Source organism: Onychomys torridus, chromosome 6 (assembly GCF_903995425.1).
Source record: "Onychomys torridus chromosome 6, mOncTor1.1, whole genome shotgun sequence".
NCBI classification, from domain to species: domain Eukaryota; kingdom Metazoa; phylum Chordata; class Mammalia; order Rodentia; family Cricetidae; genus Onychomys; species Onychomys torridus.
In genome coordinates this window covers 70175606-70198222 of record NC_050448.1, presented here as the reverse complement: position 1 = coordinate 70198222, position 22617 = coordinate 70175606, and the positions used below count along the sequence as shown (strand labels likewise).

The window sequence follows — 22617 nt, the reverse complement described above, 5'->3', positions numbered from 1 at the left end:
GCTCATCCAGAGGTCCTGAGTTCAATTCCCAGCAACCACATGGTGGCTCACAACCATCTGTAATGAGATCTGGCGCCCTCTTCTGACCTGTGGGCATGCATGCAGGCAGAACACTGTGTACATAATAAATACATAAATCTTAAAAAAAAAAAAAAAGAAAGAAAGCAAAGAAAAGAAAAGAAATGTAAAAGGCTGAGGAGGGTCCCCAAACTCCCCTACAGGACCTGGTGGAAATGGCTTCTAAAGTTTCCAATGCTCGAGAATGACAGCCGAGTCAACCTGACAGAGGAAGAAGGCCACAGCAGAATAGGCTCCAAACTCAAGCTTTAGCAGCTGCCCTGAGGCCACCAGGGCCCCGACAAGGAGTACAAGGGAAGTTGTCCATGAGGCTCCACCACAGCCCAAGTAAACTCTGCCAAAAACTTGTTTCAAATGCGGCAAGCAGGGCCACTGGTCACAATAGTGCCCTGACCCCCAGCAGCCCAGGAGGACATGCTCTGTCTGCTGACAGCCTGGGACCTGGAAATCAGAATGCCCTCCCTACCCACCCCCTGGGCAGGCTCATCCTCTATGCCATGCCATGGAGGTCCAGCCTCACCAACTCTGGCAACTGAGAACTTGTAAGCCTGGCTGAGAAGTGACATGGCCTAGACCTGCAGACTCCCATTGCCCTCTCCGAGCCTAGGGTGACGCTGAAGGTAACGGGCAAGTCCATTGACTCTCTTTTAGACACAGAAGCTACCTATTCTGTTTTGACACCTTACTCAGGTCTTACAGTCCCCTGACCAACTTCTGTCACGAGGGTGGATGTTCGAGGCCAGCCTGGTCTACAGAGTGAGATCCAGGATAGGTACCAAAACTACACAGAGAAATCCTGTCTCAAAAAAAGAAAAGAAAAAGAAAAAAAAAAAAAAAAGAAAGAAATAGAGAAAGGTAAAAGCCCAAAGGCAAAATATACAGGATAATCTAAGTTAAGAAAAGCTGGCTAGACACAAACAAAGTTAATGCCAGGCATTCATAAGGAAGTGTACACCTCTGTATGATTATTTGGGAGCTGGGGGGGGGCAAAGAGACAAAGAGTTAAAAACAACCGACAACAGAGTCCCACATCTTTCAGCTAAGAGGGCATGGTCTCCGACACTGGGTGGAATCTTGAGCAAATATGAGACCTCAACACCGCCTCCGCCGGTGGCACACGCCTTTAATCCCAGCACTCGGGAGGCAGAGCCAGGCGGATCTCTGTGAGTTCGAGGCCAGCCTGGGCTACAAGTGAGTTCCAGGAAAGGCACAAAGCTACACAGAGAGAACCTGTCTTGAAAAACCAAACCAAACCAAAACAAAACAAAAAAAACCCAAAAAAAACCAAAAAACCTGCCTCCACAATGATACACTTCTTCAAACAAGACCACACCTACTCCAATCTGGCCACACCTCCTAATAGTAAAATGCCCTTTGGGGGCCATTTTCTTTCAAATAATCGGAATACAGAAACAGGTTTCCAGATATATCAAAGATATACATACCAAAGGGTATGGTGGCTCATACCTTTAATCCAGCACGTGGAAAACAGGGACAGATCTTTGTCTGGTCTACAAGTTCCAGGCCAGATAAAATTACATATTAAGACCCTATATTAAAACCACTATGATAAAAAGATGTTTTTAGCATTCCCCGAGGGTTAAAAAAAAAGGGAGGGAGGGGAGCTTCCTGGTCAGATCATTACTGAAAATGCTCACATTCAAAGATGACTAGACAGAGTGAAGAAAAGAAGAAGCAAGAGAAACAGACACAAGGTGAAGCCCCACTCTGCACCCCACAAAAAGGAAGGAAACCCTGAGAAAGAACCAAGGCCAGAGGAGGAAGAACCACAAGAGGAGAAAAAAAAGAAAAGAAAAAAGAAATCCCCCACGCCTCCCAGAGCTGACCGAACCCAGGGGCCTTGTGCTTGCTAGGCAAGCGCTCTACCACTGAGCTAAATTCTCAACCCCCTCATAAGAAACTTTTTTTTTTTTTGAGTTGGGGGGCAAAGGGTGTCCAGACAGGGTTTCTCTGTGTAACAGTCCTGGCTATTTTGTAGACCAGGCTGGCCTCAAATTCTCAGAGATCCTCCTACCTCTGCCTCCTAAGTGTTGGGATTGAAGGGTCTACTACCACCACCCAGCTTGAAAGAAACTTCTAAGGAAAGGCTGATTCAAGATCTTGAGGGGCTTAAAGACACAAAACAGGCATTTAAGCAATGAGGCTATGTTGAGAGAAGCTGATGAAGTGTCAGATAAAAACAACTTATTGGCAAATCATCTATCATACCATATAAAATTTAAAAATAACAAAAAACAAGAGTCCCTTTGTATAACACACACACACACACACATTAAAGACTTGTGAAGGACGAAAGACCACATAATCTCGGAATTTTGATTTTTTTTTTGTTTTTGTTTATTTGTAGTTTTCAAACTTCCTGAAATGCACACCCATTAATTTTGCTAAGAATAACAGCTTTAAAACAAAACAAAACAAATAAGTCTTAAAAAAAATAAGCTATTTTTGGCTACTAGTTGGGGAGAAGCTTCAGTAAAACATTCCTGACAAAGAAAGACCCATTAGCCCAACCATCTTTCTCCGGAAGTGCCCTGCTGGACGCATGCGTAATCTTAATTTCCCACAGCTCATACCCCGCAGCGCCAAACTATGAAATTTGACCCCTTCGGGCTACCGTCGCGGCGACCGGAAGGGCCCGCGACATTGCTTCCGGGCCTCCCTTTTGCTTTTCCCCCTGGTCTCCCTCACGCTGTTTCCCCATCCCCGCTACCTCTCCCACCGTGTTCTGTGTTGGTCGGCGAGGCCGAGTCCTGGAGGCGAAATCTGGGGTCCGTGTGGAGGGACGCAGCCCGCGCGGTTGGGAGCCGGAGTCGCGGAGAGGACGGACAGAGGTGGGCTGCGGTGCCGCTGGGATGGACGCTTGGCGGAGAGCGGAGAGGGCGGGGCGGGGCCGAGCGCGGCGGGCGGGTCGGAGGCGGCGGCGGCTGCGGGTGGGCGTGAGGCCGAGCGGCGAGGCGCGGGAGCGGCCCCGGGGCTGCGGCGTTCCCCGGGCGGCCCCGGCAGCCAGGACCCGCGCGCGTCCTTTGCAGTGTGGATGTGCGGTGGCCGCCTTCGCTGCTGCAAGCTTCGCTCTGTCCACGTAGGAAAGGCCTTGTGTGTCTGTCTGCCTTCCTTTCTCTCTCCTCGGCTTTCTGCCGGGCGTAGACTCCGGGGCCGGTGCAGCTGAGAACCTTCGCCTGTGCAGCCGTCCCCCTGCCGGGTCGCAGCGTTACCTTCCACAGGGAAGCAAAGTAACGCGAGAAAAGCAGTAAAGGAACCGAGATGGAATTAGTTAACTCGGGACACTGGACAGTGTAGAGACAGAGTCGTCTTTCTAGTTAACAAGGAACACGGTAGCTCACAGGACTGCCTTGTGGAGAAGCACTCCACGGTTTCCTGAAACATTGTTTTGAGCATCTCCCTACTGCGTATCGGTGCTCTCCAAGCCCTCTAGGCTGTTAGTTCTTATTCAGGCCCGTTGGTCTGCATGAGAAGGTGAATTTCCCTAGAAGATCTCGGGATCGCGTTCTGGAGAGGAGGAGAGAGGACAGACTATGTGAACAAGGGGTCGCAGGATAGGAGTGCGCTTCACGATGAGCCTGAAATTGCCTGTGAGTTGAGCTTAGAGTTTAGAGTCGATTTTGTTTCTTGTTCCGCGCAGGGCAAAAGCATGTCCTCCCTCCCTGGGTGCATTAGCTTGGACGCAGCAACAGCTGCAGCTGACTCTGAAGACATTGCTGAGCTGCAGCAGGCAGTGGTGGAAGAGCTGGGCATCTCAATGGAGGAACTTCGTCAGTTCATTGATGAAGAACTGGAAAAGATGGACTGCATACAGCAGCGGAAGAAGCAGCTAGCAGAGCTGGAGACGTGGGTGGTACAGAAAGAGTCTGAGGTGGCTTATGTTGACCAGCTACTTGATGATGCATCCAGGTAAGGACTCATGGAAGCCACGGTAAAAGTCCATTTGCGGGCTTGCTAGGGTGATGGTTCATGGCAAAGTTGAGTCACGTGGGACCTTCTACTTCCTCAGGGTTTATAGTGCAGTTACAGCATACATTTCCCCTGGTGTATATGGTAGCTGGCACATGGTCAGCAGTGGGGAGGGTAAAGGCTTGAATTCCTTTGTGTTCCTCCTGTACTGAAACTGTTTCCTTAGTAAGATCGCCAGGTTGTGGAGTTGCTGTTTTCTATTTTTCTTTTTTCCCTTTGGGGGGTGGTGGTGGTGGTATTTTGAGACAGTTTTTTCTGTGTAGCCCTGGCTGTCCTGGATCTCACTCAGTAGACCAGGCTGGCCTTGAACTCACAGAGATCCGCCTGCCTCGCCTCCCTAGTGCTGAGATCAAAGGTGTGGGCCACCACCATCTTTTTTCTTTTTGTTGTGAAACGGGATCTATCTAGTCTTAGCTGGCTTGAAACTTGAGAGATCTGCCTGCTGTTGCCTCCCAGGTGCAGTAGTAAAAACAGTCTAGCTTTTTGGATTGCTCTATTAGGTTCTTGCCAGTACCAGAGTGTGGCCTGGAATTTGCTTTGTAGCTGAGCATGATCTCCACCCTCTTGATCATCCTGCCATTTTACATCCTGAGTTCTTGGGATATAGGTGTGGACCAGCATGCCAATTTACATTGTGTTTGGGATAGCACCAAGCGCTAAGCAATCATTCTACTGGTTGAGCTACATCTTCAGCCTCTCAACTTGCTGCCTTTAACTGTGTAACATTAATAAATTCCTAATTCCTCCAGAATATCTGTTTCAGATTGCCAGTGCACTTCAGATAACTAGGTAGATGATGTCAGTATTGCACTTAGGGGGAATTTTGGATTGTTGATGAACTAGTGAACTGATGCCACTATTTTATTTACTTTCTTTTTTAAACAATATATTTACTGGGCTGGAGAGATGGCTCAGAGGTTAAGAGCGCTGCTTGCTCTTCCAAAGGTCCTGAGTTCAATTCCCAGCAACCACATGGTGGCTCACAACCATCTGTAGTGAGATCTGGTGCCCTCTTCTGACCTGCGGGGATATGTGAAGACAGAACACTATATACATAATAAATAAATAAATCTTTTAAAAAAGCATCTTTCTAAAAAAAAAATATTCATTTAACTTTATTTTATGTGGGTCGGTATGAAGATGTCAGACCCCCTGAAACTGGAGTTCGGGACAGTTGTGAGCTGCCATGTATGTGCTGGGAATTGAACCTGGGTCCTTTGGAAAAATAGCCAGTGCTCTTAACTGCTGAGCCATCTTTCCAGCCCCTATTTTCCTTTTTTTTTAAAATGTTTATTTATTAAATTTTTTTTTTCATTTTACATACCAATCCCAGTTCCCCCTCCCTCCCTTTCTCCCACCTCTTCACCTCCCTCCCACTCTGCCCCCATCCACTCCTCAGAGTGAGTAAGGCCTCCTATGGTAGTCAACAAAGTCTGGCATACCAAGTTGAAGGAGAGCCTAGCCTCTCTCCATTGTATCAAGGCTGAGCAAGGTATCCCACCACAGGGAATCGGTTCCAAAAAGCCAGTTCATGCACCTGGGATAAGTCCTGGTCCTGCTGCCAGGGACCCCACAAACAGATTGAGCCACACAACTGTCACCCACATTCAGTGGGCCTAGTTCAGTCCCATGTAGGTTCCTGAGCTGTCAGTCCAGAGTCAGTGAGCTCCAACTAGCACTGGTCAGCTGTCTCTGTGGGTTTCCCCACCATGTTCTTGACCCCCTCTTCTTTTTTGATACAGAGTCTCTTTACATAGTTCTGGCTGCTTTGGAACTCATTCTATAGATGAGGCTGATTTCAAACTCAGAGATCCACCTGCCTTTGCTCCTGAGATTAAAGGTGAAGTTGTGTGCCATCCTTCCTGGAGAAATTAAGCCACTATTTAAAACCTTATTCTTAGTTCCTAAATCCATATAATTAGGGCCAGGTCTTTTGACTTCCAGCAGGTGGAAAGATACAACTCTGGCAAGTTGTTTCATGTAGTAATTGCTCGGAAACAAGCATGCTAAGTAGATACTTTGGAACACGTAGGGCAAACAGTCTACACTTAAATATATATAATTCCTTTTTACTGTTTTGTTGTTGCTGTTTTTAAAAGTTTGTCACTCTATAGACCTTGCTGGCCCTGAACTCATTGTATTGTCCAAGCTGACCTCAAACTTAGGCAGTTCTGGTATCTCAGGCTCCTAAGTACTAGGATTACAGGTGTGAGCTCCTAGGCTTAGCATTTCATAAATGTATATAAATTCTAATGCTCTAATACCTACTTTCTCCACTGGCTTTGATCTTTTCTAATGTGTTCCAATATTAGGGCAGTGATTAATTGTGAGTCTTTGGTGAAGGATTTCTACTCTAAGCTGGGACTACAGTATCATGACAGTAGCTCCGAGGATGAAGCTTCCCAGCCTACAGAAATAATTGAGATTCCTGATGAAGATGATGATGTCCTCAGTATTGATTCAGGTAAATGATGAAGCTTTAGTTAGAAAATTCTCAGAGGAGGCCTGGCGTGATGGCATACACTTTTAGTCCCAGCACTCCAGAAGCAGATGTCTGTGAGTTCAGGACAGCAGAGCTAAACAGTGAGAGCTTGTCTCAAAAATTCCAAAAAAAAAAAAAGAGAAAGAAAGTACGTACGTTAGTTCTTAGAATGGAAGCTGTAATACTAGAAGATGAGCGGGTAGGTAGGTAGTAAGTTAGGAACACATCGTCAATAATCCCATTACCAGATCGCCTGGCTTATAACGGAAAAAAGCAAGTGTTATTAGCACCATAAATGTTTCCTGCATGCTGTATCCTGACTGCTTCCTTTTCCCGTTTCAGGTAAAGTTTATTTCTTCTCTGTTTTTTTCCCCATGTGTTTATATGAGGTTTGCCTATGTCTTAATTTCTTTTTCAGTTACTATGATGAAATATTCTGACAAAATCAACTGAAGGAAAGGGGGATTGTTCTGGTTCACATTTCCAGATCATAGACCCTCATGGTGGGGGCACAGAGACAGGAGCGTGAGGCATCTGGTCACATTATATCCCAAGTCTGGGACAAAGAGAGAATACCTCATGCTGCTGCTCAGCTAGCTCTTTTCTCTTTGTGAAGTCTAGGGAATAATAACCACCCACAGTGGGCAGGTCCTTCTACCTCTATACAATCAAAATCATTCCCCATTGGCTTTCACAGAATAGCATTTCCCAAGTAATTTTGAATTTTGTGAATTTGACATTAATAGTCACAGTATATGTGCACATATGCATGTTTGGGTGTGTGGGTACATATATGTATGTAAGTGTATTTGCATGTAGAATTCAGAGGTTTACAGCTTTCTTCCTTCACTTTATTATGGAATGAGCCTGGAGCTTGCCAGCTCTGGCTTGTGTAGAGTGCCAGCTGACTATGTGTCTTTCCCTTGTGAGTACTAGGATTACAGGCTTGGGCTCTGAGGATCCAAACTGCAGGACCTGGGACTTGTGACAAGCACTGTCTTCATTGAGCCGTCTCTGTAGCGCTTTTAAGATACGAATGATTTTACTGTACCTGGGTGGTGTAGAGCTCACTGTGTAGAGCATCTAGCCTCACACTTGTAGCAGTGCTTCTATTTTCTAAGTGCTGTGATTACAGACATGGGCCAGCACATCAGAATTATTCTGTGGCTATAGCTTACCTTAATAGGCTAATTTAGCATTTATTTGGACTCCATAACAGTTGGTTTTGTCTTTTGTTTTTTCTTTGTTTGGTTTTTAGCTGTTGTGGGTTTTTTTTTGGGGGGGTGGGGGGTGTTGTATGGTTTTTTGTTTTTGTTCTTGTTTTCTCTCTTCTTTTTTTTTTTTTTTTTTTTTTTTTGCCAGAGCTGAGGACTGAACCCAGGGCCTTGCGCACTTGCTAGGCAAGTGCTCTGACACTGAGCCAAATCTCCAACCCCTATTTTTCTCTTAAGTGTGGTGTTTTGCTTTTTGTTGTTTTTTTTCTTGTATAGATATTTTGCATACAGATATATATGTCTACCATGTCTAATATGTGTGTTCCCAGTATCCACAGAGGCGAGAAGAGGACATAGCATCCCCTGAAACTGAGTCTTGTCTGTTTGTCAGCCTCCTTGTGTGTGCTGGGACTCAAACTTGTTTCCTCTGGAAATGGCCAGTTCTCCCAATTGCTGAGCCATCTCCCCAGCCTTTTGGTGTTTTTTGAAATAGAGTCTCAACTATGTAGTCCGGGCTCCTAGAACTTGATACATAGACCAGAATGGCCTCAAACTCAAAGTGAAACACCTCCCTTTGCCTCCTGTGTGCTGGGATTTCTGTTATATGGGATTGCATTAAGGTATTAGTCATGTAACATAAAACATATACATGTGGGGCTGGAGAGATGGCTCAGAAGTTGAGAGCACTGGCTGCTCTTCCAGAGGACCTGGTTCAATTCCCAGCAACCACATGGTGGCTCACAACCACCTGTAATGAGATCTGGTGCCCTGTTCTGGCATTCACCAAACATGCAGGCAGAACACTGTATACATAATAAATAAATAAGTCTTTAAAAAACCATATACATATTAACTATATGATTTGAGTTTTAGTACATTTATGTAGTAATCTAAGCTCAGAAAATTTGTATCACTTCACAGTCTTCCTTTGGCCTATTTGACTCACTTTTCATGGTCACTTCTAACAACTACTGATCTTGCCTTCTCCATACTTTCGTTAGAAACTTGCAGTGTGTGTCCTGTCACTTAGTTTTAAAATAAAAATAACTATCTTAAAGAACATGCAAATAAAAATCATCATGCAGCTAGATTAACACAGTCTAGACCAAAAGTCTATATATGAATTTCTGTGTAGCCATTCTGAAGCTATGGAGCTTCATTTTGGATTTTGCACTTTTGACTCTCAATTATTTTGACTGTCAATTATTCACTAGTAGCCCTGGCTGGCCTAGAAATCAGTATGTACACAAGACTGGCCTTAGAAATTTGCCTACCAGCCTGGCGGTGGTGGTGCACACCTTTAATCCCAGCACTCAGTAGGTAGAGCCAGATCCAGGACAGGCACCAAAACTACATGGAGAAACCCTGTCTTGAAAAATGGAAAAGAGAGACAGAGACAGAGACAGAGACAGAGACAGAGACAGAGAGAGAGAGAGAGAGAGAGAGAGAGAGAGAGAGAGAGAAACAAGAAATTTGCCTACCTCTGCCTTCTAAGTTCTGGAATTAAAGGCATGTGCGCCATGCCTGTCCTCAATTACACTTTGATATACTTAAGACCACACACATACACTCTCAATTGTACTTTTGTTAAGGCACACATACACACACAAAACAAAAACTAAAAAATCTGTGACAGCTAAAGAAGAAAAAGTTATCCTTAGCCATTGCTGCACACCTTTAATCCCAGCACTCAGGAGGCAGAGGTAGAGGCCGGTAGATCTCTGAGTTCAAGGCCAGCCTGGTCTACAGAGTGAGTTCCCGGACAGCCAGGGCTGCACAGAGAAACCCTGTCTTTTTTTGTTTGTTTGGTTTTTCGAGACAGGGTTTCTCTGTGTAGCTTTGCGCCTTTCGAACTCACAGAGATCCGCCTGGCTCTGCCCCCCAGTGCTGGGATTACAGGCGTGCCCCCACCGCCCGGTGAGACACTGTGTCTTGAAAAGTGAAGAGGAAAGGGAAGTTAGCTCTATGCCGTCCTCTGTGTCTCTCACCTGCGTCCCATTCTTCTCGTCACGCAGTGCTGCCTTCCTGTTCGCCTTTCTACATGCTGTGCTGAACCTACACGGACATCTTTACATATTATATGTGTATGTTACATTGCAAACATTGTAGTCTAAGGTCCAAACATGAGGAAGAAATGTTTGTCTTTCCTTTCTGAGATTGATGACCTTGTTGAATACCCACTCTAAGTCCTTCTATTTTCTTGAAAGTGCGTGATTTCATTTTTCTTCAGGGTTGAATAGTACTCCACTTACATGTGTACCAGATTTTCATTATTCATTTGATGGTTTTTTTCTGCTTGGTCAGTAACTTTGTTATTATGAAAAAAATCTTCATAGAAAATTGCTTTAGTTTTCAACAGCCTGTTCCTAAGCTCTGAGGAAGCTTGCCCTCTTGAGCATCTCAGTCTTTGTTCTGGGCAACAGACACTTTGGGGTGGTTCCACCTCTTCTTCACTTCTCTGTTAGGCTTCTCATAGGCTGGATTCTCTTGGGTAGTAGCATGAGCTTTCATATGCATCTTCACCACCATGTCTGGAGTCACGATGCTCTTTATGAACTGAGAAAACTGTTTCTTCCTCCATTTCTTCCTCCATTGGTATGCATGTAGTCTGCAGCGTTCTGACCCATGCTGTACCTCTGATGGGCTTCGCCAGACTTGCTTTCTGACTCCTACTCGGAATTGTGTGGTACAGTGAGGGGTAGACAAGCCTCTTGCACAGCTCCCTTCAGGGCCCCAAAAACTTGATTGCCAGTTGTAGTTCAGGCAAGACCTGCATCCAAATAGCAAGGGAAGGCATCAGGCTGACCATCAATGATTTTTACACTGTACTCATCTTCAGTCACCTCCACTTGCCCTTCATGGAGCTTGTCAGCGTGTGGCAACCTTGGCTGGTTTGAGACAAGGTGAGGAGACAGGCGCACCATGCAGATACAGTGGGCAGACGGCATCCACGTGGAAAGTTACACCATGCAGACAGGGCATCCATGTGGAAAGGGTTGTTATTAAAGGGAGGGGGGAGAAAAACAGGTGTGCAGCCTAGTGGAAGGACAGGGAGAGGAGAGAAGGGGGAGGGGTTTCCTCTTAAAGGGGACTTTACATAAGATGACAGCACACTGGGTGGGTCCCCAGGGGGCTAGCCAGAATGCTGACATCTTGTCCATGGCAATCCTGTTGAGAAGCCTGAGGGCCAGCAGCAGGCCAGAGCATAATTCATGTGCACATGCTGTGCAGACTCTCAAATCCCTTCTATGTGGGCATAGGCATCTGACAGATAATCTCTGTTAGTTACATAATTCATGTGCACATGCTGTGCAGACTCTCATATTCCCTTCTATGTGGGTGTAGGCATCTGACAGATAATCTCTGTTAGTTACATAATTCATGTGCACATGCTGTGCAGACTCTCATATTCCCTTCTATGTGGGTGTAGGCATCTTACAGATAATCTCTGTTAGTTACATAATTCATGTGCACATGCTGTGCAGACTCTCATATTCCCTTCTATGTGGGTGTAGGCATCTGACAGATAATCTCTGTTAGTTACATAATTCATGTGCACATGCTGTGCAGACTCTCATATTCCCTTCTATATGGGTGTAGGCATCTGACAGATAATCTCTGTTAGTTACATAATTCATGTGCATATGCTGTGCAGACTTTCATATCCCTTCTATGGGGGTGTAGGCATCTGACAGATAATCTCTGTTAGTTACGTGAACTGTCATCCTGTATTTGAGTGGTGTGTTGTGCTTGTTTTTGTCTTGGATCACCAATCCTTCTGTTTTCCTAAAAATGTGATTTCATTCTTCTTTAGGGTTGACTAATACTCTGTTTACATATGCACCAGATTTTCATTGTTCATTCATTTCTTAATGAATGTTCTTTTGAGACAAAGTCTCATGAAGTTCGGGTTGACCTCAAACACACTATGCAGCCATAGCAGGCTGCTTCCTCATCCCAAGGGTTGTAATTATTTTAGCCATGCACCACCATGCCTGGCTCTTTATTTTTATTTTTTAAGACACTATTATTTTTAACTCCTACTCTTCCCACTTCTGACTCCCAAGGACCAAGATCATAGGTGTTCATCACCAAACTTAGTGTGTAAACACTTAATAAATTCCTGTTTAGCCTTTGACACCTTCAGACCCCTTACCCCTCTCTTAACTGGCTCCCAGACTGTCTGTAATCTTTCCTCTTCCCAACTTTCTTTCCCCTGTCTTTTTTTTTTTTTCCGAGACAGGGTTTCTCTGTATAGCTTTGCGCCTTTCCTGGAACTCATTGTGTAGCCCAGGCCGGCCTCGAACTCACAGAGATCCACCTGCCTCTGCCTCCCCAGTGCTGGGACTACAGGCATGTGCCGCTGCCGGTGGAGGGGGGGCACCACCCGCCTTCTTTCCCCTTTCAACTTTCATGTTTTGTTTTGTTTTTTCATTTTTCTTTTTTTTTTTTTTTCTTGAACTCACAGAGATCCTCCTGCCTCTGCCTCCCGAATGTTGGGATTAAAGGTGAGCACCACCACCACCTGGCTAATTTTTATTTTTTAATCCACAGAGTTTAATTAGAGTTGCTTGTTAAAGGGAGAAATTAGTAGCCATCTTGAAAGACTTTCCTTCCCCTTCTCCCTTCTCCCTCTGGAGATATTTGCTGACCAGCGTTTTTTCTTTGAACTGACCAAAAGTTGAACCTGTGGGAAAATAGGTATCCTAGACTTGGCAAAACAAGATATAAAGAGTAAGGGGCAGTAGTGACACACGCCTTTAATCCCAGCACTCGGGAGGCAGAGGCAGGCGGATCTCTGTGAGTTCGAGGCCAGCCTGGGCTACAGAGTGAGTTCCAGGAAAGGCTCCAAAACTACACAGAGAAACCCTGTCTCGCAAAACAACAACAACAAAAAAGAGTAATGGGTTGAACTTGAGAAAGTGTAGGACTACAACAATAAATCTGAATGTATCAACAAAAGCAGGACATAGGGAATAGAAATTTATGTCTCTGTAGATACCCAGAACCCTGTTAGCATGCTGTTAGCAACCTTATGCTTATCTCATCCCTAGCCCCCGAGATATGAAACCTTCTGCCTGTGAACCTTTCCTATGTAAACCCCTTAAAGTGGGTGCTCGGAACCTTACCTCTTTTCACCTACTGTAAAGTGGTGTTGGGGAGGTCCCTGCCTAGGCCAGAATAAACAAAACCTTTTGTTCTTACATTGGAAGTTGGCTCATTAGTGGTCTTGTTGGGGATGGGGGCTCTCTCATGGGCATTACACTTGCACATGCGTGAGTGTGGAGTTCTTTATTGGACTATGGGCGACTTACCAGTGGCTACATCCCTGAAGAAAAATGGTTCCCCTCCCCCAGCAGCCTTTAACTGCCAGTAGTTCCTCAGCGAGGGGTGGGGCCTGGTGCCCCTCCCCCATCCTTGATGGAATGTTGACTGACTTGATGTTGTGCAGGTCTTGGGTAGGTGAGCAGAGCTGCTGAGTTGATGAGTCCCAGAGTCCTCCCTAGCATGTTCAGAAGACAGCCTTTCCTAGCACGCCTCCCCCATCTTACCCCCTTTTCTGCAGTGCAGGCTGGGGTGCTTATAGGTGTCCCTTTTAGGGCTTAACACTGCACAGTCGCTTATTCTAAGTGCTTTGACTAGTTTCCAGTCTGCATTAACTGCTGCTGCCCACTGTTAAAAGAAGCTCTCTGGCCAAGTTGAGAACAGGACTGGGAAAATGGTTCACCCAGTGAAAGTACTTATCATCAAGCCTATGACCTGAGCTGGATCCCCATGATCCAGATGGAAAACACCAGTTCCCTAGAGTTGTCCTACATTTGGGCTCTTTCCAGTTTGGGCTGTTATGAATGATGCCGCTGTGAACATTTTTGTTTAAATGTTTTTGTAGGCATTGTAGTAAATATATGTTTTGCTTATTAGGCAAAATTGCCACGTTTTTTTCAGAGCAGTAATACCAGTTTACATTTTCATCAATGATGGGGAGATTGCTCAGTGATAAAACACTTGACTGACATACATAACGTTCTCAAGGTTGAAGTATGAGAATTCCAGGCTTCCTATGTTTACCAGTGATTGTTGCTCCTGACAGGGTTTGCTTGCTTTCTTTCTTTTTTTTTCTTTTCTTTTTTTCTGGAAACAGTGACTCATAAAGTTCAGTAGAAAGATTACAGTAACTAGTCTTTGTCCTACCACCCACCTCTTAAATAATGACATAGAGACTTCTCATTATGAAAGCTCGGCCTTAGCTTAGGCTTGTTTCTAACTCGCTCTTGTAACTTTAACATATTTCTGTTAATCTACATGCTGCCACGTGGCTTTTACCTCTCCTGCATATCCTGTTTTCTCTGCGTCCAGCTGAGGACTCCCCCTTTCTTCTTCCCAGAGTGCTCTCTGTCTGGAAGTCCTGCCTGGACCTCCCAACTTAGCTATTGGGCTTTTGGCTTTTTATTAAACCAGTCACAGTGACATTTCTGTACACTGTATAATCTAGTGTCTCACAACTGATTACAGGATAGCCTTAGTGGCAGAGTGAGGCCTTCTCAAAAGCAAAGACAAAGGGCTGGAGAGATGGCTCAGAGGATAAGAGCACCGACTGCTCTTCCAGAGGTCCTGAGTTCAATTCCCAGCACCCACATGGTGGCTCAGAACCACCTGTAATGAGATCTGGTGCCCTCTTCTGGCCTGCAGGGATGCAGACAGAACACTGTATGCATAATAAATAAATAAAATTTGAAGGAGAAAAAAAAAGCAAAGACAAAATTTGAAAGGTCTACTATTGCCTAGAATATAGAAAGAATTCTATAGTATGAAAATAATTTTATTTTAAGGTTTAGGGGCTGGATGTGATAGTACATGCCCCTTATCTTAGCACTGGAAGTCAGAGTTGTAGAATCTCTTTGAATTTAAGGACAGCCTAGTCTACATAGCAAGTTCTAAGCCAGCCAGGGCTCCAAAATGAGACCCTATCTCAAAAATGAGGAAGGTCAAATGCTTTTAATGGATAGTTTCGAGTTTGTTTTGTTTGTTGCGGGGGGTTGTTTGTCCCGAGACAGGGTCTTTTGTAACCCAGGCAGGCCTAGAACTTAATGTGTTACTAAACATGACTTTTAAATTCCTGATCTTTTTGCCTCACCATTAAATGCTGAGATTACACATGTGCCACAACACCTGGCTTGATTAGATTTGTAGATGGTAATAAAACATGAGAAGATTTCTCAGCATCACTCGTCATGGGGTGACATGTAAATCAGAACCAGTTTTTAACTGTATTACATGCCTGTAAAACCAGCATTCAGGAGGTGACGCCATAGAGATCATGGGGTCAAGGCCAGCTCCCACTTACATGGTAAACACCAGGACAGCCTGGTGGTGTTTGACTCTCTTGTTGGACTTTCTTTGGGCTGCCAGCCCTGAAATAATGACACAGAGACTTACTATTAATTATGAAAGGTCTGCCTTTAGTTTAGGCTTGTTCCCAAGCAGCTCTTATGACGTAACCTGTTTCTGTTAATAATCTCCCTTCTGCCACGTGGCTGTTTACCTGTCCTCCATTCTGTGTGTCTGACTCCCTCAGTGTCTCGTTGATGTCTTCTCTCCACCTAAATCCAACCCTGAGTTCCTCTCTCCCCCTGGAAGCCCTGCCTGTTTCTCCTGCCAGCTAGTGGCCATTCAGCTCTTTATTAAACCAATCTCAGCGATACAGCTTCACAGAGTGTAAACAAATACTGTGTAGCCTGGGCTACATGAAGACTCACTCTCAAAAACAAAAAGCATACAAATGCTTCTTTTAGCATTATTCATGACTGCTAAAACGTAGAAGCAGACGGGTTGAGGAATGGTTCAGCCGAATACGTGGTGTCTGCTTACAGTGGCGTACTTACTATTCAGCTGTAAAACTGCTGACATGTTCTACAACAGATGGACCTGTGTAGGCCACAGATGTTATATGAGTCGATTATATGAAATGTCCAAAACGGGCAAATCCATAGAGACAGACTGTAGATTTCTGGGTGCCTGGGTTCAGGGAAGTGGAGGGAAAGGAATGATGGGTAGTGAGCATGGAGTTTCTCTTTGGACGGATGAAAATGTTCTGAAAGTAAGCGCAACATGACAGTGTCACGGTCTGATCAGTGGACTGAAATTCATGAACTCCATGCACATGGATTTGGTTTGTGTTTTCCAGACAAGGTTTCTCTGTGTAACAACCTTAGCTGTACTAGACCTTGCTTTGTAGCCCAGGCTGGCCTCAAACTCAAAGAGATTGCCTGCCTCTGCTTCCCGAGTGCTGGGATTAAAAGTGTGCACCACCACCTGACAAGAATTATTTAAATTAAGTGAACTTTAGAATGACTTTCCTTAGATAAAATAGCCACACTTCCTGTGCACTAAGTAGGCTGGTATTAATGGAGTGGACAGTGTAAGTGTGGGACTTTCTGTTATCATCAATAGTTCTGTTGCATAGCTCTTCTAGGAAATGAGCATTTGCTCAAGTTCATTAGGCTCATCTTGTTTTTAAGTTGTATGAATAATTCATAAATAATTACTATAAAAATTCAACTAGGCTGCCAGATAGTGGTGGCACACACTTTAATCCCAGTACTCAGAAGGCAGAGGCAGGCAGATCTCTGTGAGTTCTATGCTAGCCTGGCCTAAGTTCCAGGAGAGCCAGGGATACACAGAGAAACCCTGTCTCAAAAAACCAAAAGAGAGAGAGAGAGAGAGAGAGAGAGAGAGAGAGAGAGAGATTCAAATGGATGATGAATACCTTAAGTGTTATAGACTGTCTCAGTACTTCATCTAGAGGTAAGCACTGGCAGGCATTTACTGTTTTTATTTCCAGATCCTCTTCACTACCCTCTCTCCCCAATACTAGGAATTGAGCCTAGGAACTCATATATGTGACCCCACCTGCTTTATGCTTATTTGTTTGGTTGGTTTGGGGGTTTAAATGTTGGTTTTGCAGGGCTGGAGAGATGGCTCAGAGGTTAAGAGCACTGACTGCTCTTCCAGGGGTCCTGAGTTCAATTCCCAGCGACCACGTGGTGGCTCACAACCATCTGTAATGAGATCTGGCGCCCTCTTCTGATATAAATCTTTTTTTTTTTTTTTTTTTTGGTTTTCCGAGACAGGGTTTCTCTGTGTAGCTTTGCACCTTTCCTGGAACTCTCTTTGGAGACAAAATAAATCCTAAAAAAAAAAAAAACTTTCTTAATGTTAGTTTTGCTCTTTAAAGATTTGTTTTTATTATTTTTCTTTTCTTTTTCTTTTTTTTTTTTTTTTTCCTTTTTGGAGCTGAGGATCGAATCCAGGGCCTTGGCTTGCTAGGCAAGCACTCTACCACTGAGCTAAATCCCCAACCCCTATTTTTATTATTTGTTATTATATGCTTTTAAAACTGTCTGTCTGTGTGTGGGAATGTGTAAGTATAACTGGACTCAGCTCAGAAGAGGATACTAGAGCCTCTGAGATGTGGTGACAAGAAGTTGTAAGCTGCTGACATGGCTATAGAAACCAAACCTGGGTCCTCTAGAAGCCCTTAGCCACTGAGCCCTCTTTCCAGTCCCTGGCCTTTGAGCTTGGTTGGTGTGCAACTCACCGTGTAAACTAGCCTGGCCTAAATATTTCATTATATTCCTGCCCTACCTTGCTTTTTATTTTCAGACAGGGTCTAAATTGCCCAGGCTGGCCTACTTCTTGTTCTGTAGCCACAGCAGGTGCCATGCTCCTGCGTCAGTCTCTCAAGTAGCTGGGTTCAGAGGTTTTGACACCAGGCCCTGCTTTCCTTCAATATTTTCATGCGTGTATTTATTTGGAGCATTTTGTTTTCCTTACTGGTGTTGGGGATCGAACCCAGGGCCTTACGCATGCTGTGCAAGCACTCTACCATTGAGCTACATCTCCAGACTTGTTTGTTTGTTGTTGTTTTGTTTTGTTTGTTGAGACTGAGTCCCTTTCTTTAGCATTAGCTGTCCTGGAACTCAGTCTGTAAACCAGGCTGGCCTTGAACTTAAAAACTTGAAACAAAAAACAATCAAAAAAAGGTTTATTTTGTATACAGTGATCTGCTCTCATGTATGCCTTCATATCAGAAGGTGGCACCAGATCTCACCTGCCTCTGTTAGGACTAAAGATGTTTCCACCACCACCCAGCCATCCCAGAATTTATCAATAATGTTTTCCTACTTATAATTTGAGTTCATTTAATTATTGCTTCATTGAAATTTCCAGTACTTATATCTGTATACTCATTAAAGTTCTTTTCTTCCGTAGGTGATGCTGGGAGCAGAACTCCAAAAGACCAGAAGGTTAGTTGGGTTGGCTATAGGAAGTTAAGAAACGTGAAATTGGGCTGAAGGGGTATCTCAGTGCTTACAGAGAGCAGACTGCTCTTGCAGAGGACTAGAGTTATTTTCCAGTACCTTGTTGGGAGGAGCCAATACCCTCTTCTGGATTCTGCAGGCACCTATATACAAGTGACATTCACTTACACAGACATAATAAAACACAAAGTCAAGCCTGGTACCACACACTTTTAATCCCAGCACTGGGGCAGCAGAGGCAGTTGAATCTCCGAATTCAAGGCCAGCTTGGTCTACATAGTGAGTTCCAGGACAGCTAGAGCTGTGTAGAGAGATCCTGTCTTTTAAAAAAAAGCAAAATATGGGTTTGGGATTTAGTTCAGTGGTAGAGTGCTTGACTAGCAAATGCAAGGCCCTGGGTTCGATCCTCAGCTCCACAAAAAATATTAATAATAATAATCATAATAAGAATAATAATAACTAAAAACAATAAATTTTCCTAAGCATGTGACACACCTTTAATTTCATCTCTAGGAAGGCAGAATCCGGTAGGGAGGTAGATCTCAGTGGATTTGAGGCCAGCCTGATTTACACAAGGAGTTCCAGACTAGCTAGAGCTACAACAACTTTAGTAATTATAATAATAATAATAACAACAACAAAAATAAATCTGTGGCTAGAATTGTGGCTCTAAGAGCACTCACTGCTCTTGCAGAGGCCCTGGGTTCAGTTTTCAGCACCACATGATCTCTTATAACCATCCATAACTCGAGTTCCAGGGAATCTAATGTCCTGACTTCAGCAAGCACATATGTGGTACACATATATACAGACAGATACACACTGTACAAATAAACAGATCTAAGATAGATTTTTTAAATTATCCAAAAATTCATGGTACCTTGTTTAAAAGAATACATATGAATTTGGTAGGCTGTAAATGTCAGTCATTTGGTACACTGCTTGCCTAGCATGTAGCAAGCCTTGGGTTCAGTTCCAGTACTGCACCATTAGATAGATTTGTGATGGTGTGTGCCTATAACCCATACTCAAGAGACAGGCAGAAAGATCAGAAGTTCAAGGTCATCATCAGCTACTTAATAAATTCTTGGCAGGCCTGGAATGTAGATGACACTATTCCAATCCCTCCCCACCCCCCATGGATTCTGTGTTTCGCCCTGGCTGTTCTGGAACTTGATCTGTGTAGACCAGGCTGGCCTCAACTCAGATCCAACTGCCTCTAACTCCTAAATGCTAGGATTAAAGGTGTACACCACCACCACCCAGCTCAGACGACCCTATCTTTTAAAAACATGAAAGAAGCTTTTGAAAGTGGGAATAAAGTGGCCTGAGCATACAGTCAGTTTCAGTGTACTCACCGTGTAGTAAGCCCCATTAGCTACAATCTTCTTGTGGGTATTGCAAAAATGCAGAAAATTGAGAAGTTTCCTCTACCTCCAAGTATAACTGAATCTCTTTTGGTTGTTGAAGACAAGTTCTTCACAGATAGTATTCTTTTTCCTGTTTGTTTATTTTATTTTATTTTGCAGCATTAGGGATGTGAACCAGGGGTCCCTGTGCTTGTTAGCACTGTCTCCCTAAGTCCCTGGCCTTCTCATTGTGTCTTAACTCCTGATAACTGCATCCCCTCCCCCTCCCCCCTCCCTTCCATTTTCCTACAGCTCCGTGAAGCTATGGCTGCCTTAAGAAAATCAGCTCAGGATGTCCAGAAGTTCATGGATGCTGTCAACAAGAAAAGCAGTTCCCAGGATCTACATAAAGGTTAGTGTTGAGGGGTAGCTACATAAATGAGAGGTGTGTTCTTTCTGAAATGTTACTGACAATGTTACTGACAATCAGCTTTGCGTCTCAAAATCCTGTTCTAATCCTGTCAGTTTCTTTAGTTTGTTTGTTTGTTTGTTTGTTTGTTTCGAGACAGGGTTTCTCTGTGTAGCTTTGCGCCCTTTTCCTGGAACTCACTTGGTAGCCCAGGCTGGCCTCAAACTCACAGAGATCCACCTGGCTCTGCCTCCCAAGTGCTGGGATTAAAGATTAAAGGCATGCACTATCACCGCCCTGCAACTTGAGCTTTGTATTTTGCTGAGGATGACCTTAAACTTGTGATCCTCCTGCCTTCCCTACCTAAGTACTTGGGATTTTAGGCCTGAAATACTATCCCAGGTGTTTGCAGTACTTAGTTTCAAATTCAGGGCTTGTACATGCTAGGTAAGCACTCTACCAGCTGAGCTACATCCCTATCTTACCATACTGCCCTCTTGACCTTTCCTTTCTCTAACCTATGACATCACTCTTGTGGGGTTTTTGGGTTTTTTTTGTTTTTTGTTGTTTTTTTGTTTTTTTGTTTTTTTTGGTTTTTCGAGACAGGGTTTCTCTGTAGCTTTGGAGCCTGTCCTGGATCTCGCTCTGTAGACCAGGCTGGACTCCAACTCACAGAGATCCACCTGGCTCTGCCTCCCAAGTGCTGGGATTACAGGCGTGCGCCACCACCAACCGGCACCACCACTCTTTATAACAACTCCATGTGTCTGTCTATAGGAACCTTGGGTCAGATGTCTGGAGAACTGAGCAAAGATGGGGACCTGATAGTCAGCATGCGGATTCTGGGCAAGAAGAGGACTAAGACATGGCACAAAGGCACCCTGATTGCCATCCAGACGGTTGGTATGTTCAAGCTAGAGGAAGGCCTAAGGAAAGGTAGCCTGTAGGTCTCCATTGCGGATTCTTTCCCCAAAGCCTTTCCTTTTGTCTCCTACATTGCAGCTAGGACTTAGAGTTGTGTTGTTGTTGTTTGTTTGTTTTAATTTTGTTTGTCTTTTACCCAGGTCTAGGAAGGAAGTACAAAGTGAAATTTGACAACAAAGGGAAGAGTCTGCTGTCTGGCAACCATATTGCCTATGATTACCACCCTCCTGCTGACAAGCTGTTTGTGGGCAGTCGAGTGGTGGCCAAATACAAAGATGGCAATCAGGTCTGGCTCTATGCTGGCATTGTAGCTGAGACCCCCAATGTCAAGAACAAGCTCAGGTACCAGGACAGGATCGCAGATTATGGGGGAGTGGGAGCTGGGAGCACAGTGCCCAGCTGTTGATGCCGTGTTCTTGGTCCCTTGTGATCAGAAACCCTTTCTCTTTTGCCTGTCATTTCTTTTCTCTCTTTCCTCTTTTTTTCTTTCTTTTCTTTTTTCTCTTTTTAAAGACAATCTCTCTCTCTCTATATATATATATATATATCTCACACTGCTATCACACTTCTTAATGTATCCTTGATTGGTCTCAAATTCACAAGCCTCTCCCTCTGTCTCTTGTCTCTTGAGTGCTGGGATTGGAGAGATGTATCATATGCAATTCTGACTGGCCTGGAACTTACTATTGTAGCTGGAGTTTTCCTGCCTGGCCCACAGTCAGGACAAATCTCTCTCACCGCAGGCCCATAGACGCTCAGAACCAACCAAGTAAACACACAGAAACTTATATTGCTTACAAACTGTATGGCGGTGGCAGGCTTCTTGTTATCTACTTCTTCTATCTTAAATTAACCCATTTCTATTAATCTATACTTTGCCACGTGGCTCGTGGCTTACCATTACCTTACATTCTCCTTGTCATGGCGGTGGCTGGCAGCGTCTCTCTGCCTTCCACTTCCCATAATTCTCCTCCTCCTTGTCCCGCCTACCCTATCCTTTCTGCCTGGCTACTGGCCAATCGGCACTTTATTTTACCCTATCAGAGCAACACATTTGACATACAGAACATCCCACATCTCTCTCTATATATATATCTCACACTGCTATCACACTTCTTAATGTATCCTAGATTGGTCTCAAATTCACAAGCCTCTGCCTCTGTCTCTTGTCTCTTGAGTGCTGGGATTGGAGAAACGTATCATATGCAATTCTGACTGGTTTGGAACTTACTATGTAGATAGTCTGACCTGGAACTTATAAGGATTCTCTTGCCTCTACCTCCTTAGTGCTGGGATTAAAGGTGTGTGCCACCATGCCCAGAAGAAAGACTGTATTTCAGAAAAGGGGTGATGTTTGGTTGGTATAAGGGAAAGTCTGTGGGTGGAAATAAAAGCAAACTTCAATGGTTTGTGATTCAGAAAACAGAAAGTATGGTAAAATATTCAGTGTGATAGAATACTCTATAGCCCCACATCTCTCTTCGTTTCCTCTCCCCTGCAGGTTCCTGATTTTCTTTGATGATGGGTATGCCTCCTATGTCACTCAGTCAGAGCTGTATCCCATTTGCCGACCATGTGAGTGTCCCTGAACTCTTCCTCAGCTTTAATTTCCTCCTCTATTCTGTCTTTCTTAAGATGATATAACACGAATCTTGAAAGGTCTTATTAATAGAAACAAACCAGAGCCAGATATTGGGGTGAGCACTGGAAGATCAGAGAAACAGAACCAGCCACAGCTAACCTCACCTCCCCAGTTCCTCAGCTGATCCTGTTTCCTCAAACTGGAAGCCTCTGAGTCCTCATCCAAATGGAACTCACCTGAACTGTTGCTCAAAAGCCTAAAAGCCTA

At 44.4% G+C, this 22617-nt stretch overlaps 1 protein-coding gene and 1 pseudogene across 3 annotated transcripts in view; one reads left to right on the top strand and one right to left on the bottom strand.

The window, feature by feature from the left end:
- Positions 1 to 2719: 2719 nt before the first annotated feature.
- The window catches only part of Setdb1 (SET domain bifurcated histone lysine methyltransferase 1), a 46286-nt gene continuing 26388 nt past the window's right edge, over positions 2720 to 22617 (top strand). The window contains exons 1-8 of one of the 3 annotated variants that reach the window (XM_036189588.1): positions 2720 to 2930; positions 3740 to 4008; positions 6381 to 6532; positions 18037 to 18071; positions 19748 to 19847; positions 20622 to 20747; positions 20909 to 21110; positions 22270 to 22343. In XM_036189588.1, the coding sequence (XP_036045481.1) occupies positions 3749 to 4008; positions 6381 to 6532; positions 18037 to 18071; positions 19748 to 19847; positions 20622 to 20747; positions 20909 to 21110; positions 22270 to 22343 (949 nt within the window). In that variant the 5' untranslated portion in view covers positions 2720 to 2930; positions 3740 to 3748. Of the gene's footprint in view, positions 2931 to 3052; positions 3179 to 3739; positions 4009 to 6380; positions 6533 to 18036; positions 18072 to 19747; positions 19848 to 20621; positions 20748 to 20908; positions 21111 to 22269; positions 22344 to 22617 lie in introns of those variants that run through there. The other 2 variants (XM_036189587.1, XM_036189589.1) reach the window with 2 other exon arrangements.
- Positions 10110 to 13541, bottom strand: LOC118585502 (annotated as a pseudogene).